Source organism: Silurus meridionalis, chromosome 21 (assembly GCF_014805685.1).
Source record: "Silurus meridionalis isolate SWU-2019-XX chromosome 21, ASM1480568v1, whole genome shotgun sequence".
Classification (NCBI taxonomy): domain Eukaryota; kingdom Metazoa; phylum Chordata; class Actinopteri; order Siluriformes; family Siluridae; genus Silurus; species Silurus meridionalis.
The window spans coordinates 5,626,800-5,646,449 of NC_060904.1; the positions used below are offsets into that span (position 1 = coordinate 5,626,800).

Consider the following 19,650-nt stretch of genomic DNA (forward strand, 5'->3'; position numbering starts at 1 on the left):
CCCATTTTATTTATATAATAATAATATTATACATTTATATATATATATATATATATATATATATATATATATATATATATATATATATTTTTTTTTTATAAATAAAAACAAAAATGTAAACACAAAAGGTTTTGCAAAACAGCAGTCAAATGGATTTGCAAAAAAACTGCATGTAAACAGTTATGTAGTAATAAAATAATATGATATGGGTGGTACTGAAGACATGGATGTGTGAAATGAGTATGAGTGTGTGTATGAGTTCAGATTTGTAGCCGCTCAGTAACACAGTTAAGTGTGTGCGTGTGAGTTTCAGTTCAGTTCTCTGTGTTGAATTGAATTATATCTTATATCATATTTCTTATAATTGTATTATATCTGAATAATATCTTTGTATTATATTTTTCTAACCCAGCCATTAGGGTTGCACAAGTCAGTGCACTCTTAGTGCCGGTCCCAAGACTGGATAAATGGAGAGGGTTGCGTTAGGAAAGGCATCCAGTGTAAAACGTGCCAAATCAAATATGCAGATCACAAATCTACATTTCAACACTTATTTTAAAAAGGAGGAGGAGCATAGGGTGCCATATAAGAGTGGAGGAAGGTGCACACAGGTGGACTGTGTTCTATGAAGGAGATGCAACCTGAAAGAGATTTGAGACTTGTGTTGGCAGGGGACACTGTAGCTAGACAGCATTGGATGGTGGTCTGTGGCTTTAAAGGTAAAGGAAAAAAGGAGGAGAGTGAGGGCTGAAAGAAGAATAAGATGGTGGAAACTGAAGGGGTTTGGTGGTGGTGAAGAGGTGCTGGATGATTGGGGAACTACTGCAGACATCATAAAGTAGACAGCTAGGATGGTACATGTTGAGGAGAGGTGGCAGTGGAGTTTTAACCAGATTGTTTAACAAGATTCTGGAGGGTGAGAGGATGCCTGAGGTGTGCTGGTACCGATCTTTAAGAACAAGGAAGATGTGTAGATCTGCAGTAACTACAGGGGAATAAAGTTGATCAGTTACACCATGAAGTTATGGTAAAGAGTAGTTGAAGCCAGGCTGAGAGAAGAGGTGACCATCTTTGAGCAGCAGTATGGTTTCATGCCGCAAAAGGACAGGTTGACGGACAAGGTCAGACAGGAGTCTTTGTGTACTATGATGTTTGCGGATGATATTGTGATTTGTGGTGAGAGTAGTGAGCAGGTTTAGAAGAGCCTGGAGTGGGGGAGGTACGCGCTGGAGAGAAGGGGAATGAAAGTCAGTAGGAGTAAGACTACATGTGTGTGAATGAGAGGGAGGGCAGTGGAGTGGTGCGGTTGCATGGAGAGGAGGTGGAGAAGGTGGAGGAGTTCAGGTACCTGGGGTCAACAATGCAAAGTCATGGAGAGTGTGTTAGAGAAGTGGAGAAAAAAGTGTAGGCAGGGTGGAGTGGGTGTAGAAGAGTGACAGGAGTGGGTTGTGATAGAAGTGTATCTGCAAGAGTAAAAGTTTATGAGACCTTGGTGAGACCTGCGATGTTGTATGGTTTAGAGACAGTGGCATTGTCAAAAATACAGGAGGTGGAGCTGAAGGTGGCAGAGTTGAAGATGCTGAGATGCTCTCTCTCTCTCTCTCTCTCTCTCTCTCTCTCTCTCTCTCACACACACACACACACACACACACACACACACACACACACACACACACCAGGGTTTCATGAATGCTTCCACTGCAGCTCTGCTCAGCTCCTCCATTCTGATTGGTCAGAATGTGGCACATATGACATGTTGAACAAACTGTATGATAAATATTATAGGTTTTTGCTCATGTGTATGAATTGAAGTGGTAAATTCCTGTTTAAAACAACGAATAAATAGGATGAAAACATAAATTGTCTATTTATTTCATCTGACAACAACATATATGGTACATATGATATGCTGAACAACGAATATTTTTTATTTACATAACAGAATATAAAAAGGACAAGAATAGCTGCTAACAGGCACTGTGTCTTGCGGATGCTCAATTGTAACTCAAAATGGGTAAAAATAACAAACTGTATTAAATCAAGGTTTCCACAAATTTATGATTTCATACCATTCATAAACAAACAAACAAATAAATAGAAAACACAACTCAAATGTTTAAAAGGCACCAACACATTAGAACTTGCACTTTTATGTATCATTTAATAATTAATGTATCAGTATTTCTATTAATAATTTATTATTTGTTTGTTTATTTGTCTATGTATTCATTTAGATCATTATTTATTTTATATTTGAGCTTTAAAGCGATTTTAAGAAATTACCGATGCACCAATTCAAACTCTCTTTTTCATTATGCGTTTAATGAGAACGTGCTGAACCTTTATTTTGAAATTGTAGTTGAGCAGCCCGGAAGTGAAGGAAATTGCAGGAAGCTTTATGTGAATTCATTCTTGTTGTGAGGTTTGACTCACACTTTATCTCTCTCTTTCTATCATTCTTTCTGTTGTTTTTTTTTTGCTCTGATTTATTCTAGAGTTATGCCGGTAGAGGTGGAGCGGAAGTTTGTGTGTGACACACACATCCTAGAGAAACTGAAAGAGATTGGAGGTGTGTTTCATTAAGATTTTATGAAATGCTGTTTATGGTGTGTGTGTGTGTGTGTGTGTGTGTGTGTGTGTGTGTGTGTGTGTGTGTGTGTGTGAGTGAGTGAGTGAGTGAGAGAGAGAGAGAGATATGATCGTATATAATCCATTAAGTGTGTACCATATTGGTATATCTTAAGATGCCAGTGTTGATTGTTTTGTTTAACCTTTATATTGTGTTAAGGTCAAATGTACAATTTATATGTAAACAAAAAAAACAACAACACTATTTACCTAATTTCTGTTGAAACAAGTCTTCATGACGTCCTCAAACAGTCTCACCATTTTTAGTCCATTCTAAAGTCTTAAAAAAAAAAAAAAAGTCACATCTGTGGTGCTACGGGTCAAAATTGACTCACCAGGTATATAAAAGTTATCTGTTGCTCTGTAAATCAAATTCGCTCAACCACCCACATCACAGACACGTCTTACACCTCTTATACCATCTTTATATATCTATCTATATCTATCTTTCAGGGGTGTGTTGTGAACAGAAGTGTCTGAACATTGTTATCTATAAATAAGGCTCATGTTTGTTATCAGTTTCATTCTGCATCATCAGTCTATTTCAACACGAGCGAGAGATTCAGTGTTTTTGGACTGTTCTCTTCATCAGATGTGTCTCCTGGTTCAGGATCATACTCCACATCATCATCAGACACCAAAGATATGGTCAATAACCTAATAGACAGCTCATAGATTCAGTGTATGTGAGGTTACTGACCATATCTTTGGTGTCTGAGGATGATGTGGAGTATGATCCTGAACCAGGAGACACATCTGGTGAATAGAAAAGCCCAAATAGCATTACAGGATTACAGAACAAATGAAATGTGCTTCACTGAGATGTTAAAATAGTGATTGATTTTATTAATCTGTAATTAATGAATAGATGGAATGTTGTTTTTTCACTTCTTGATGATATAAAACCCTTCCAACAATCACCTGACCAGGTGCAAGCCCAGGAGCTGACATTTCCCCTTGTTTCTTCTCTTCCTAGCTGTTTGTTTGGGTCAGTATGAGTTTAAAGATCAGTACTTCGACTCGACAGACTTCACGTTAACCCTAAAAGATTTCTGGCTGAGAAAGCGAGAAGGATCCTGGGAGCTAAAACGGTCAACGTCATCGCATTCGAACGCTGATAAAAGAGCGCAGGGTGGGTGCACTAAATACAGAGAGATTACAGATATGCTTCAGATCAGAGCTGAACTCATGGAAGTTTACGTAGACCCCACATCGGACTCCTTCCAGACAGAACGAGGTAAAGACGTTCACGAGTTTGAGAAATGGCTGCAGGAAATGAAGCTGGAGTGTTTCGCAGAGTTCACCACGCAGCGGTGTTCTTATGCGCTAGAGTACGACGAGGGCCACGGAAAAGTCCGGGTCGATCTGGATCGGGCCGATTTCGGCTACTGCGTGGGAGAGATTGAAGTTCTTGTTGCAGAAGGGAACGAGATGAAGTCTGCGATGCAGAGTATCGAGAAGACGGCTGAAATATTAGGTGAATGGAGAGGAATAGACCTGTGTTGATAATTATATATAAAATATTGTAATGAAGCATTGATTTGAAATCACCTTTGAATAATAGTCACTCCTATTAGATTGCATTCAGATTTAGGCAGATAGATTCAGTTGCAGTGTACTATTAGGAAGACATTTTAATGACCGCTGTCTTCTAATCCCCCTCTCCCACCCCCCTTTTTTAAAGGAGAAGTTATAAAAAGACATGGCCGACATTCACTATATTTCCAAAAGTATTGGGTCACCTGGTCATAAGTCTGTTATGTGATTTTTGAGCATTGTATTCCACATTCAGTCCCAATTTGCTCTTATAAATCCCACCACTCTCCTGGGAAGATGTTCCACTAGATTTTGGAGTGTGCTTATGGATATTTGTGTTCATCAGCCACAAGGGTGAAAGGCAAATAGTGATGGAGCCTTTCAATTCATCCCAAAGGTGTTCAGTAGGAATGAGATCAGAGCTCTATAGCTGGCCACTTAAGATCTTTCTCTCCAAAGTATGTACACCAGATCTTTAAGGAACTGGCTTTGTGCACAGGGGCAATGCCAAGCTAAGCACACTCCAAAATGATGTGTAGAAAATCTTCCCAGAAGAGTGGAGGGAATTATTGGGACTAAATGTGGAATACAATGCTCAAAAATCACATACCAGACTTATGACCAGGAGACCCAATACTGCAATATAGTGTATTTAACACTAGCCAGAGTAATGTGTTCATTTAAATGAGGAATAAATTAGACAGATCGATAGCCACATCTAGAGAGATAGATACCAACATTCAGTTTTATGATGTATTGATGTGTCATCATGACCATTTACCTCTTTTTCACTCGTTAGGGATCAGCGGTGAGCAGAAGACTCGGGGAAAAATGGAGGTCTATCTTCAGCGATTTCGCCCAGATCACTACACAGAACTCCTTAAGGCTCATGTCATGTGAAATAATTGTAACGAACATGCATTTTGTTTATTAACATTATTTGATCATCAGTAATTCAATATCTGTATCGAGACGGTATATACCGTAGAGCCGAGGGAGTTCAAGGGGGAAGGTCTTCATTATTCCATGAATTTCATTTGATTCAGAATATCAAACTTCTAGTTTGTCGCATTTTATTAAACATCACAAAAACAGTTGTTGCTTTGGAGCATTTCTCGAATCATCCTTAATATTTGCAAGTAAATAAGTGCATTTCACTGCACATCGGATTTCTTGCATAAGCCTGTACTTTTCTCAAAATCAGTAAGTGTTTGTGTTGATGAACATCTCATTCCCATCAGGGTGAAAAGTCCCTTTGTCATTGTTCACAAACCAAATCATTAACATGTTTAGGCATGTTCTCAGTATGACGCTGCACAGTTTCAGGATTTCTTGATGGAAACTACAGTTTGGATCACAGTGATTGAAATCGCACAAAATTTGACTTCCTTCTGTTTGTCATCTATGAATTTCAGCAGCACAAATTCATTTATTTGATTGCGTATTGATTTATATTGATTGCAAGAGACACAGGCTTCACTTTTGCTGCACTGTAAAAGTGTTCCTTTGTTTCTTAGTTGAACAACAAATTCAGAATGTATAATTCTGTGTTTTGCTCTGTCTCCAATTGAAGGCTCACAAGAATCACCTTTGACCTGTTTTAGAGAACTAGTAGATCATTGGTTGATCTGATTCCGTTCACTCGCCTTCATTAGTGACATTCAAGATTCATCTACACAATTCATCAATTCAAGTCACATTTACAAAAAAAAAAGTTAATAGAAATTTTAGATGACAGAAGATGACAACTGGTTTAACCATTTTGCATTCACTGACTTATACAATGAACTGATGCTGAGATGTTTTGGGGGTTACGGCTATTCAGGTACAACCAGTATAATATATTTTGATCAACATAATAAGCAATTGAAAGCATAGGAAGCATCAGAAAATTGTACACAATCGATTTAATGAATGTACAAAAGCATTCGCGATTTGATCAAAGCAACAAGAAATGTTCTTATGATAAGCACAAATGACTACATGATGTGGAGGTTAACAAGGAGTTTTGAGAATTTCATTTCTGATCTGAGAAACACTCCAAAGCAACTGAGAAAAACTCTAATTTATACTGATTGAAGAGGATTCACACTTTTACTGTACTGTACTAGTGTTTGTTTGTTTCCTGGTTGTTCGTCCATTTTCATGAATTGTAATTGTTTTGCTCCGTCTGTATTTGCTCACCAAATGAAGGTTCACGAGATTCATAGTTGACCAATTTTAGAGAACTAGTTGATCAGTAGTTCATCTTGATGCCGTACACTCGCCTTCATTTGTGACATTCAAGATTCGCACAGTTGGTCCTTAAAGTCCTGGTTATGACCACCTGCTCAATATCAACTAATCTGTGGCTAAACCACGTACGCAACAAACTGTAATGCACTGTGTATTCTGACACCTTTCTATTAGAACCAACATTAACTTCTCCAGCAGTTTGAGCTACAGGAGCTCGTCTGTTAGATCGGACCATTCATGCCAGCCTTCTCTCTGCACGTGCATCAATGAGCCTCGGCCACCCATGACCCTGTTCACCACTGTTCCTTCCTGGGACCACTTTTGATAGACAATGACCAGTGCAGACCAGAACATCCCATGAGAGAGGCAGTTTTGGAGATGCTCTGACCCAGACGTCTAGACGTCACAATTTGGCACTAAACTCAAATCCTTACGCTTGCCCATTTTTCCTGCTTTTAACATATCAACTTTGAGGAGAAAATGTCCACTTGCTGCCTAATAATATCCCACCCGCTAACAGGTGCCACAATGAAGAGAGAGTGTTTTCTTACTTCATTGCTCATAATGTTCTAATGTTATTCCTGATTGGTGTAGATATACCTCTAATAATTAAATTGGGTTCGGTTTATGCAATATTACAGTCAGGATTACATAGTTATACTTCCTACTGACTAAGTGACATTCTGGTCACAATAGGGTCCACGTGTTGTTCTTTTTTCCCTCTGCTAATGAGAATAAATCCCAAATAAGCAAAACACTTTATAGTCTGTCATCTAGCTCTGAATAATTTCTGTTACAGGTACATCTGGGAATTAAACTGGTGTTCCTTCTTCCGCCACATCTTCCTCTGATGGCTTTTCAGGCTTTATATTTAGGACTATTGCTAAAAGTGGAAATGTATGTGGTGAATACAGACGAGCAGTAAAACATCATGGTGTGTTTATACTAAATAAAAGTACCCTCTTAACGGTGCTCAGCCAATCAGATTAGTGGACCAGAACGAAGTGTTGTTTAATACTGAAATATATGTGTGTTATTGTAACTCTGTGAAAACATTATAAGTATGATCAAATCTTTTGTTTCAATTTCTTGGTGTGCATGGTGAATAAACCTATGTGGAACAATGCAAAGAATGGGTACATCCCAGCAGAACTAGTATGATTTGGTCATACTCCAACCTTAATTAATAGTGCAGTGAAACGTGAATGGTTGAAGAAGACCGAGCAAAAGCCGAGCGTGTGTAACACAAATAGAGAAAATGTTTAATATTCGCACCATATAAAGCTTTCTTTTTATAATAAACATTTTTGTACATGGCTGAACATAGACACTGTTATATATTATATACACATTAATCAGAAAGAAACCAAAATTTACATGGTAAGATAATAAAAAGTGAAAAACTGTAGTGTTGCTTTTTACCAATCAGCTCCCCAAAAACCGAAGGGAACCAACAGAGTAATGAATGAAATGAAATCACAACAACATTCAATATATATACATAACTATGTCTTGGAAATGGTTTTTGAACCTGAGACTGAAAGTAATTGGTGGACACAAAGGTATGAGTGGTTTAAAAACCATGAGGGTCAACTGGAGGATCATCTGGTTGTAAATTGATAACAAAATCTGCACATTTCCTCTCATGAGTCCTCGTCGGAATCTTCCATTTCCATGACCCTTTTTCTCTTCTTATCCACTGTGGTGTGTTTATCTCCGCCGTCTTCGTCTGAAAGGAAATCCGTAGTCGAGCGAATGACTATCCCCCCGCTTTCATCAATCATTAGATCATCTTCGTCATCCTCTGTGCTTTCTCGTCTCTCATAGCATGATTTTACATCTGCACAATGCCTTTCTTTGGTACGATGGGTGTTCGCTAGCCAATTTCGTACCTCGTCCTCAGTTAGTCCTACGACCCTGCCAAGGGTTTCACAATCTTCTCTTGGTGGAATGACCGAATCTGCCTCGTTCTGCGACTCGAGAAAAGCCCACAGGACCTCGGACTGAAACTCGGTTAATACTGGAGGTCCAGAGGGCAAGCTTGAACAAGTCATGGTTCTTGAAGACGTTAAGACATGCTTAGCGTTTGAAGGGTTGCATTTTGAAGGACTGGTTCTGGTAACATGTGAACTCTGAAGGTCTTCGGTTCTTAAAGCTTTATTTGCATCCGGAGGGTGTCTTTTTGAATTTTCCCCCATACTTACAGCTTTGCTCTGCTGCTTGTCCCCACCGTCTATTCTGAAAAAAGTAATATTAGTAGTTCTACTGTTCTCGATTCCATCCCACTCTTGTTTCAATCCCTGACTTATAGCGTCCGCTGTACAGGGGTCCATCGGTGATACCTCTCGATCACAGGGCTCCTCCTTGATTTCAATTTTCACTCCTGCCACGTCAGCAGATTTAATCGTCTCTAAAGTTGTCTGAGATGCGCTGGAGACTATAGTAGTTGCCAAATGACTTTGTGTTTCACTTGAGCAAAGTTCTTGAACATGCTGTGATGAACTGAGACCAAGAACATTCACAGCTTGCTGCAACAGATGCCGAGGGCCGTCTGGGGTTGGACCGTGGGTTTGGAGCCCGTTCACGATAAGAGGCATTAGCATTTGGGGCTGGGGTATTAGCTGAGTCGTTGAAGTCCCAGGTGCAGGAAAGACAGAGGGAACAAGGGTGTGTGGAACAGAGTTTGGAGCTAATGTTAGGAGAGGGAGAACAGCAGGCACTGCCTGAGCCGACAACACTGGATTAGGAAGCGACGAGGAAGCAGGTTGAATCCGAACCTTCTCTGCTTGTGGCACACAGTTATGATTCTTGGCACTAGGCACGGTGCTGCCTCCCAGGTTCGCCACGGTGATCCCGGTCCCTGTATTAGTTTTGGAAATCGCTGCAGTGATTCCAGCCTTCCTGGTACGACTCTGGTGCAACACAGACTTTAGATGGTTCTCCAAGCCGAAGGGGTAAAAGTAAGAGACGTGGCACACGTCACACTGGTACGGCTTGCTAGAGACATAAGGGTAAGCAAGGATAGGGGATGTGGAATCACCGTTATTCCTTGCTTCTGTTCTCGTCTTTTGGATATGAGTGGCTGAATTATAGTGTACGTTCAATGCAGATTTGTGAGTAAAGTATTTCAGACATGCGTGACACTTGAAAGGGTGGCTAACGTTGCCTTTAGCAGCAGCAATGTTTGGATCGTTTTCGACTGAGGCTCCCGAGTCACTGTCGCCACTTCCTTTGTTCGCTACTCCTGATTTATCACTAGTATCATGTTCCTGGGACGAAGCATCTTGTTGAACTGGAATTAAAGCGGATTCGGTGAAGGACTTCTGCTGCGATGTGCCGTCTTTCAAGGAAAGGAAATGTAAAATGTTAATTGATAATGCACAAGTGATTTACATAAACGTAAATGGTATTGATATTTAAAACGATCAGGAATAACATTATGACATTAGAACATCATGAGCGGTGAAGTAAAAAGCACTGATTATCTCTTCATCATGGCACCTGTTAGTGGGTGGGATATTATTAGGCATCACGTGAACATTTTGTCCTCAAAGTTGACGTGTTAGAAGCAGGAAAAATGGGCAAGCGTAAGCATTTGAGTCAGACAAGAGCCAAATTGTAACGTCTAAACGACTGGGTCAGAGCATCTCCAAAACCGCAGCTCTTGTGGGATGTTCTGGTCTGCAGTGGTCAGTATCTATCAAAAGTGCTCCATTGAAGGAACAGTGGGGAACCGCTGACAGGGTCACGGGTGGCTGAGGGTCATTGATGCACGTGGGGAGCGAAGGCTGATCCTTGTGGTCCGATGTAACAGATGAACAGCTCAAATTGCTGAAGATGTTCATGCCGTTAATGCTCGATGGGTCAGAACTGTTTGCGGCAGCAAAAGGGGACCAATACATTATTAGGCAGGTGGTCATAATGTTAAGCCTGATTAATGACCATAAAGTTATGCCTGATCGGTGTGTGTGTGAACATTCAATAATGCAAAATTCAGCTTAAACTTACTGATATTTTCTGGACTGGATTCTGTGACTCCATCACTGGAACGGATCGCATAAGGTGCCTTAAAGACGAGGTCGAGAAAAGAAAAAATGAGAAGGAACATATTTAGAGGTACTCCATGTAACTCAAATGTAACTGAATGGCCAAAGATATGTTTTACTTTGGCAAACAAGTATTTAATTATTTAAAAATAATTTGTGGGGGGAACTGTATTATAACGTGGACTAAAACTGTCTAATGTTAAAATACAGTATAATCGGCAATACTCCATAAAGACCTATTTAAAATGTCATTTTAGTTATAGCTAGTATTTATTAATAGCTAGTAATATTAAAATACTCACTGAAACGAGTAGGTTTTCAAGACAAGCTGGATGCACGCTGTGTTTTTTAGTCAGGTGACAAGCAAGAGCCTCGCTGTCCTTTTGGCATCTTTGACACAATGGGCACAGGCGTGTTTCGGCTGTGGTTTCTTCCACTTTCTCCTAAAGTCGAAGAGACAAACAAATAAACAAATAAACAAAAAAATACATCCAGTCAAATGATTACTCATTCCCATGTGTGGTTCTTCCCCAAACTGTTGTTACAATACACTCGAAGCACATTGCATATGAAGTGTCACAAAGCCATTAGGGTTGCAAAGGGGGGCGGGACATGTCTGGAAACTTTGTATGGGAAAATAATCTGGGGAATTTTGGAAATATTCCAGGTCAGAAACATACCAGGAATTTATGGGAATTCATTAGAAATTTGGGGAAAATTATATCAACTTTATTATATACAAATATAAATATTTGCACGTTGTTTGGTCATAAGCTGACATGCATGCAAAATGATGCAAATGACATTTGATTTAATTCTTAAACATAGAAAAAAAAGAAGTTTTAAACATAAATCTATGTAATGTTTATATAATTTACGTGAATACTCGCCAAGTTGGACATTTTCTGACATTATTGTGCATGCAGGATTTATTATCCATCTTATGTAATGAGGGAATGCACAGTATATTTAGGGGGTGTGGTCTCAGTGGCCACACCCCCTATGAGATTGATGAATGTTCAGGGTAGAAACTCAGCTCAGTTGTTTAAACCAAGATTAACCTGTTACATTTTTTTTCAACTACATTTAAATTCCCTGTTAATGACCTGCGATTTTGCAAATTCACAGTCTATTCTTATTAATTCCAATTCATTTCCATGGAAAGTTTCCAGTCTTTCAAATACATGGAATTTTGCAACCCTAAAAGGGGGACGCCCACCACTCGCTCACCGCTGGCACACCGTAGATTAAATCATCATTCAATGTCATGTTCTGCAGTGAAAAATCACAAATTGTAAGAAAAAAATTACAAATATTGGGTCATAAATTGAGCTCTGTGGTCTCTGTGGACTGAACCGGGAAGTCAAATTTGGACTATTTAAACGCTACTTTCTCAATAACCAATAGCCTTTAGCTCATTATACAGCCTCAGTCGTACTTGGGAGTTATACCATATATCATATTCACTGTAAGTTACTGTGTACATGAACGTAGCTTTAGAACGTATGATTTCAGAACATGGCTTTAAAACATTCTCAATGGCTGACAAAACCATCTGACGACTGATATCTAGATGTTTGTGTATGCTATTGGGTGGATAAAAAAAAAAACCCTCGCAGAACAAATACATATAAAATATTAATCACTGAGTCTCCATTCAAGGCCCTAAAACACTCCATGAGTATTCGATGTGACACAAATGTCCATAACAGGAAGTCAGGGCAAGGCATCAGGTGGCCCCGCCCCTTTTTTTAAATAGCCAGTAACATTACCTCACAGCCTGTTGACGGTAGTACTAAGTTTTAAGTAATGTTGTTTTAGAAAATGAATTTTTGTTGTTTCAATGTATTTAATTAATTGTGCCATAAACTATGGAGCTACTGAAAGACTAGGAACAGCAGTCTCTTGTCAACTAAAGACATTAATAATCTCTGATCTAATGATTACTGACTTCATTAAAGAGTGAGGGTGGGACACTTCAGATTCTGAGAGCATTCGATTGGACAGAATGCCTGAGGAGAATCTGAAGCGCGGAATGTTTGAGCCGTATTGGCGGGAGAGAGATGATTGAAAATTTTGAATGGATATATATATCCTCAGCAAGCCTCTACAGACCTTAGAAATCCTCGACAGACCTCAACAGATCTCCAACAGATCTACAAAGACTTCCGTTGACCTCGGCAAACATCTACAGCAAACCTCTACAGCAAACTAAGCAGACCACCGAAGGTTTCAGAAAATCTTTCCAGATTTAGGGGACATTTACAGACATCAGCAGACTTCAGTATTTAAATTACTGTACCTTAATTGCCTGAGGTCCAGCTACTGCTTAGCTCAACGCTATTTTCTATGAATCGAGTATGAAACGTGAATTGCTGTTCGATTCGTGGTGAATTTCAAGGGTTCCAGTGGTTTAACAGCATTTATCTATTATTTAATCGCGAGCAGTGTACAGGGTTCCTACACCTTTTTTTATTTCAAAATTCAAAAACATTTTCAGACTTAAATATGCACTTCCCTAAAGATTATTAAGACCATATTTAACGTCTGAAATGCGTTACGCTACGATCTCTGATGTATGTCAGAATCAGAATCTCTGATATTTTCCATGTGTTTAGTTGCACAGGCAGAGGCGCTGTGCTGCCATGGCAGCTGCTGCCTCACAATAGCAACAACCAATCACGTCTAGCAACGATCTTTTTGGCGTCTGCTCCTAAATCCACAAAAAAACAAAAACACCTTTTGGCCATGACCACACTAATACGTTTTCGTTTAATAATATATTTTTTTCTCCGTTTCTGCATTTTCAGCCAACTAAAACGTAGCTTTTTTGAAAACGCCCTTCAAAGCAAATACATTTGAAAATGACGTTTGCATGTCTCTTTTGGAAAACGTTTCAGTGTGGATGAGCAACTTTTGGGAAGTGACGAAAACGCTGTTTTCAAATGGATGAGTGTAGATGTGATTGGTTGTTGCACTGTGAGGCAGCAGCTGCCATGGCAGCACAGCGCCTCTGACTGTGCAACTTGTTTTATATTTTTTTTGGAAACATTTTTATTTTATGTTAGAAAACCGAATAGGGCAATAGGATGGAAACACAAATATTTTTTAATACTCAGTGTTCTTTCTTTTTCCCCCCATAATAGTCCAGACCATAGGAATGAGTATGAACCCTGAGTGTAGATATCGTGTGCAATCTGTGATATTGCTGTAAATAAAACAGGAACAAAAACTTTATGGACTTAAACGAGCTATGGCTATCAATCAGATCTGGAAGTACGTATTCGATCCAGAATCGGATCCCGGGGCTAAAATGAAACATTGAGCAACAATGACTAGAAAGCAACGTGTCATATTGTACATTTGCTTAGAGGCCATTGGTAAGTTTCACTTACCCCCTGTGGTTCTGATTTATGACTGGGATTTTTTATCGCTGGGGCTGCTCCATTTTTCAGTATCAAACGCTGTGCAAATCCGGCGTCGAACTGAGCCTTGTTTCTAAAGCAGTCGTCGCCGAAATGACGGGAACAAACGAACACATTTGCAAAACGCTGTTGCTGCCCTGAAAAAACAAACTGCACCCACTGTTCGCGTAACTCTGGGTTCTTTGGGAAGCTGAACAGTGTTGTCTTTCCCTCACAACCAAAAATACACTTTTTTGGAGACATTCTTTTCGAGCAAGTCCTATGCAGTCCGCTGCCAACGAATTCCTTAGCCTATAAAGCACGTGAACGGTGGTGCTCTCGCTCTCGTTGCTGTGTGCGCGCTCTTCCGGTAGAAGGGCCCATACAAGGAATTCCGCCCTTCGTGACGTCATGAGGGGCCATATTCGGAATAAGACTTTCCGAAAGGTATACGGACCCGGGAGTTTTTTTTTTTTGTTTTGTTTTTTTATTAGAGTGGACTTAATATTGTGAGATTTATAACTTTTAAATTCTCCCTTCACTGTCTGGTGTTGCCGTGCAAACGACAGAAAGCTACACTTCCGGGATCTCGCGCACACGAAGGATCAAGACAAACCGTGGATACGTACTAAATAGATATAACGAGAACTACATAGGATGCTCAATTTTCCCTATTTTGTACACTATTTAGGGCACTTCTGTATGAAGGACGGAGCTGTTTGAAACGCGCTCACGCATTTGGCGTGCAATGCCTTCACAGCTGCGTTGGTGTCGTAAGAACACGAGTATGAGCACCTCAAAATTATATCTTATATAAATTCGTGTTTACATGAACGTTTTAAAGATTTTTTACAAATTTAAATGTATTGTATGCAATTTCGGTGTTGATACGGGAAGTGTCTGATAAAACCACGTCAACTACAGTTCCTTCACAAAGTGTCTGCTGGAATATTAGTGCGCACGTACACCACGCTTTACGGTGACGCGTTTGCTCGACATGGTGATCTGTGGGTTCAGAGAATTCATTGTTAATCACCCACTTAACACAAAAACATATTTTGTTCCATTGGTTTTGCCATATTTATTGATATTTCATCATAAAACTATAGGGATAATTTTTAAATAGGCTTGTGATCAACAATTAGGTTTATTTATTAATGCAGGCTTATGATCCTACCTAATAATGCATTATAACAGTTTCTAGTTTTCTTGTGATCACGACTTAATTGTCTCGTGTTCTTGAAATAAACATTGTTTCCTTGTGATCAGTACTTAACCCGTGTACTGGGCATAAGAGCACGTTCTAGAGGTAGTGTCATGGGTAATAACTTTTTTCCAAGTGGACATGTGGACCCATGCTGGTGGGTCACGTGGAGAATAATAAGTCGTGATCACGACCAAAACAAACAATACAATTATAATGCATGGCCTCTTAGGACTTCCGTATAATCCAGCATTCAGGTACAGTTAGGCTTAGAAATATTTGGACACTGACACAAGTTTTGTTTTACCAAAACATATTCAAAATACAGTTATAAATATGGCCTTATAGTGCAGACCCTCTGCTGTAATTTGAGTGTATTCACATAAACATAGGGAGGATGGTTTAGGAATTACAGCTCCTTAATCTGTAGCCGACTCTTTTTCAAGGGACCAAAAGTAATCAGACAATTTCTTTACAAGCTATTTTATGGGCTGTTCCCTTATTAATCCATCATCAACTGAGCAGATAAAAGATCTGGAATTGATTCTTCGTGTGAAATTTCTGTTCAGAAGCTGTTGCTGTGAATCCCAACATGTGTTCAAAAGACCTCCCAATGGAAGTGAAACAGACTATCATTAGGATGATATGAGAGATAGCAGAAATGTTTGGAGTGGCCAAATCAACAGTTTGGTACATTCTGAGCAATAAATAAATAAATAAATAAATAAAATAAATAAATAAGTGCACTGGTGAGCTCGGGAACTTAAAAAAAACCCTTCACAACATTCACCGAAGTGTAGAACACTCTGCAGGAAGTAGGTGTATCAGAATCTAAGTTTACCATAAAGAGAAGACTTCATGGGAGCATATACAGAGATATTGCTAGAATACTGTATTTACATGTACAGCATTTATTTTTATCCAAATTATCCTTTTGCACAAAACTACTGTACCGTACTGGCTGGTGTTCCAGTGTCACTGTGTTCATTATGTTGACAATCACTGTGTTTACTGTCTCTCAGTACTTTTTCTTTTGCACTAAATGATTGCACTTTACATAGTTTTAGGTTTTGAATAGTACCGTGTTCCTTCGTTTTTCTTTTCACTGTACTGCACTGGATTTGGTTGGACAATAAAAGCCTACTTGACTTGACTTGAGACCTTAGAGGACCTCTACAGACTTCAGCAAACCTTTACAGACGTCATTAGATCTCTACAAACCTAATCAGACCTCTATAGACTTAAGCAACCCTTAACAGACCTCTACAGATTTCACCAAACCCCAGCAGACCTTAGAAAACATCTACAGACCCCAACAAATGTCTGAAAGGTAACTTTAAGGCATATTTAAACTAAAAACCATTGAACTTAAATTCATATTGGTATTATTTACAAGAGAAACTGACACTAAAAACCGAACATTCTGATTATAAAAATACAAATAAAATAAAAGTCACATTGAATTGAATGTTGAAGTTTCCTCTCATGTGTGCGCGCCCTCCTGGCGCAGACTGATGACGCAAGCAAAACGCGTCTTTCTTGACGGTCATCTACAAATAGTCAGAGAATATGAGGCCGCGTGCTTTCGAATTTATTATAGACTCTAGAACTGTTAAAGGGGAAATGCGTCTGGAAAACTTGCGCGTGCGGCTTTTACTTTGGCACGTCCCGGACCGGAAGCGCTTTTCCGCTCGATGCTCGGTTGGCGGTGCGGCGTTATCAATATTAAAATCCGTCATTCGGGATTAAGGACGAAGATCCGTAGAGATGGAGGTTAGTGAGGGGAGAAAGTCAGTGCATAGTGATTACAGCGCACTGATCTGCTTGAAAATAAATCATCTGGGTTAAAGGAGACTGGACCAGTGCATCACAAGACTGAGAGCACGAGAGGGTTACGAGCGCATCAGAGATCTAGGAGCGCATCGGAGATCTCGGAAGAGCTCTAAGAGAGCATCGGAGATTTAAGAAGAGTTGTAAAAAAGCATCAGAGATCTAGAAGCGCACCACAGATCTAGGAGGAGCTCTAAGAGATCATCGGGGATCTAAGAGAGCATCACAGATCTGGGCACGCATTGGAGATCTATGAAAAGCTGTAAGAGAGCATCAGAGATCTAAGAGATCACCAGAGATTTTGGAGCGCATCAGAGATCTAGGAGGAGCTCTAAGAGAGCATCAGAGATCTAAGAGATCACCAGAGATTTAGGAGCGCATCAGAGATCTAGGAGGCGCTCTAAGAGAGCATCAGAGATCTAAGAGATCACCAGAGATTTAGGAGCGCATCAGAGATCTAGGAGGAGCTCCAAGAGAGCATCAGAGATCTAGGAAGAGCTGTCAGATCATCAGAGATCTAGGAAGAGCTGTCAGATCATCAGAGATGTAGGAAGAGCTGTCAGATCATCAGAGATGTAGGAAGAGCTGTCAGATCATCAGAGATGTAGGAAGAGCTGTCAGATCATCAGAGATGTAGGAAGAGCTGTCAGATCATCAGAGATCTAGGAGAGCATCAGAAGGCAGGCACCCCGGTGTGTTTGGATAACGGTGAATGAGATGAAGGTTTACCTGTCGTGTCCTGCTCGGTGTCATGAGCTCCACTCGCACCGCTATGGTCGGGACAGCGTTCGGCCTCAGGATGAGCCTTTTCCCGAATCCCATCATTTTCTGCCGGTAATTCGTGAAGCATTCCTCGGTGAAATGCGCGCTGCAGATCCTGATCCGGTCCAGGTTCTTCAGTGTCGGCGCCGTGCGGTTTCTGTAAATGAAATCGATCCACTTCTGCCGTGTCTCCGGATCCTTCGGGATGTAATGAAGCGAGGCCCCGGAGCCCGAATAACATCCCCGGCACATGCAGTCAGTCATTTTGTGCACTTCTGCTTTTCTATGGTGTTTTCAGAACAGGTTTTTCTGTACTCCCTTAGAATGGCTCGTATTTGCATATCGCATCCTGATTGGCTCTTATGTTCTTTTGACGCAATAACGCTTTCCTGTCACGTGTTTAATTCTTAAGCCCCCCCTCCCTCCATTAGTGAGCTACTTAGCAACCAGGTTACTTAACAAATTCGTGCTTTAACCGTGCATTATGTTTTTATTACTTTTTCCTATATTAGTTGTACTTGACATTGTAACTTTTATAACGTGTAACTTTTAAATGCCCCCTTTTACCCCCAGGTGTTTCCGTGTAAACAATAGAACTACACTTCCGGTATGACGTGTATTCCCATGACATTCCCAATAGATATAACGTGAACTATTTAGGACGCGTAATCGTTTAAATTCGCACACTACTTAGGGCACTTCTGTAAGGGAGGACGGAGCTGTTTGTAACGCGCTCACGTATTAAGCGTGCACGCTTTTATCTCGCCACTGAGCGCTGTGTTTATGTCGTAACAAACGAGTATAAGCGCCTCTAAGTTATAGCTTTGTTATTAAAGAATATATATATAAAGTATTAAAAACTAAAATACATATATTAAATATGCAGTTCTGGTGTTAATAAGGGAGGTGTCTGATTAAATCATGCCAAATGCACTTCCTTCACAACATGTCTGCGGAAATGAGGTGCGCAGATACACCACGCTTTACGGTAGCGCTTGTGCTATACACCCTCAGAGCTTATAATGTTATGTTATGGATTATTGCATTAGTATTAATTAAATAATACGTTCTTTTTTTTTAAATATTAATAAACAAGTAATAAAAAGGTGTTGATGTTTTGTCTATTTTTTTATTGTGACTCAATAAGGACATTTATAGATAATTAAACTACAAGGATCATGTTTTTTTTGTCTTGTCTAATAGCAAATTGAAAATGTTGATCACATTACAAAATTATTGCACATAAATGTTTTGCCATACATTTGTAGACACCTTGGTTGATTTGTATCGACACACACACACACACACACACACACACACACACACACACACACACACAGTGTTGTTCATAACCTCATTGTTATAATAATAATTTCCTATTGGTTTTACCATATTTATTAATACACCATATTTCCAAAAGTGTGCGGACACCTAGTCATTAGTATAGTGTGTGCTTTTTGAGCATCGCAATAATTTATATTTATAACTTATAAATCCCTCCACTCTATTGAAAAGATGTTCCACTAGATTTTTGACTGTGTTTATTCAGACACAAGTGTGTTAGTAAAGTCAGGTACTGATGTAGGTGAGGTGAGGAGGTCTGGGGTGCACTCAGCATTCCAATGCATCCCAAAGGTGTTCAGTAGGGCTGCTCAAAATCTTCTACTCCAACCCATGTAAACCATATCTTCATGAAGTTGGCTTTGTACACAGGGGCATAGTCATGTTGGAACAGGTTTGGGCCTCCTAGTTCAAATAAAAGGTAAATTTAATGGTACCGCATCCAAAGATATGATGCTGTGCCTCCAAGTTTGCGGAAACAGAAAATTCAGGTGTCCCAATACCTTTGTCAATATAGTGTGTTTCATCATAAGAGTATCATGATCATATTTTAATAGGCTTGAGGGATTTTTTATATTTACTATCACTAAGCTAGAAAGAGGATCTGGTGTTCGGCTGTTTTTCTAATTAGATGTAATGCAAAAAAATATATATAATTTTTTTT

The 19,650-nt window shown here is 39.6% G+C and overlaps 2 protein-coding genes across 4 annotated transcripts; one reads left to right on the forward strand and one right to left on the reverse strand.

Moving 5' to 3' along the window:
• The first annotated feature begins 2,374 nt into the window (after positions 1-2,374).
• thtpa (thiamine triphosphatase) lies at positions 2,375-5,258 on the forward strand. Its single transcript, XM_046833708.1, has 3 exons — positions 2,375-2,569; positions 3,605-4,105; positions 4,964-5,258. Exons 1-3 carry the CDS (start codon positions 2,500-2,502, stop codon positions 5,062-5,064), a joined length of 672 nt encoding a protein of 223 aa, XP_046689664.1. The 5' UTR covers positions 2,375-2,499; the 3' UTR covers positions 5,065-5,258.
• Positions 5,259-7,717: 2,459 nt separating this feature from the next.
• On the reverse strand, positions 7,718-18,747 carry LOC124375482 (zinc finger homeobox protein 4-like). 3 transcript variants are annotated; one of them, XM_046833864.1, is made up of 4 exons: positions 17,613-18,747; positions 10,748-10,888; positions 10,408-10,465; positions 7,718-9,739 (listed from the first exon to the last, which is right to left on the reverse strand). In XM_046833864.1, the coding sequence occupies exons 1-4, from the start codon at positions 17,907-17,909 to the stop codon at positions 8,043-8,045; spliced, it is 2,193 nt and encodes a 730-aa protein (XP_046689820.1). In that variant the 5' UTR covers positions 17,910-18,747; the 3' UTR covers positions 7,718-8,042. The 3 variants fall into 3 exon arrangements, with proteins under 3 accessions (XP_046689820.1, XP_046689822.1, XP_046689821.1); XM_046833866.1 differs by having other exon boundaries at positions 16,511-17,755; XM_046833865.1 differs by lacking the exon at positions 17,613-18,747 and adding an exon at positions 13,841-14,826.
• Positions 18,748-19,650: the final 903 nt, after the last annotated feature.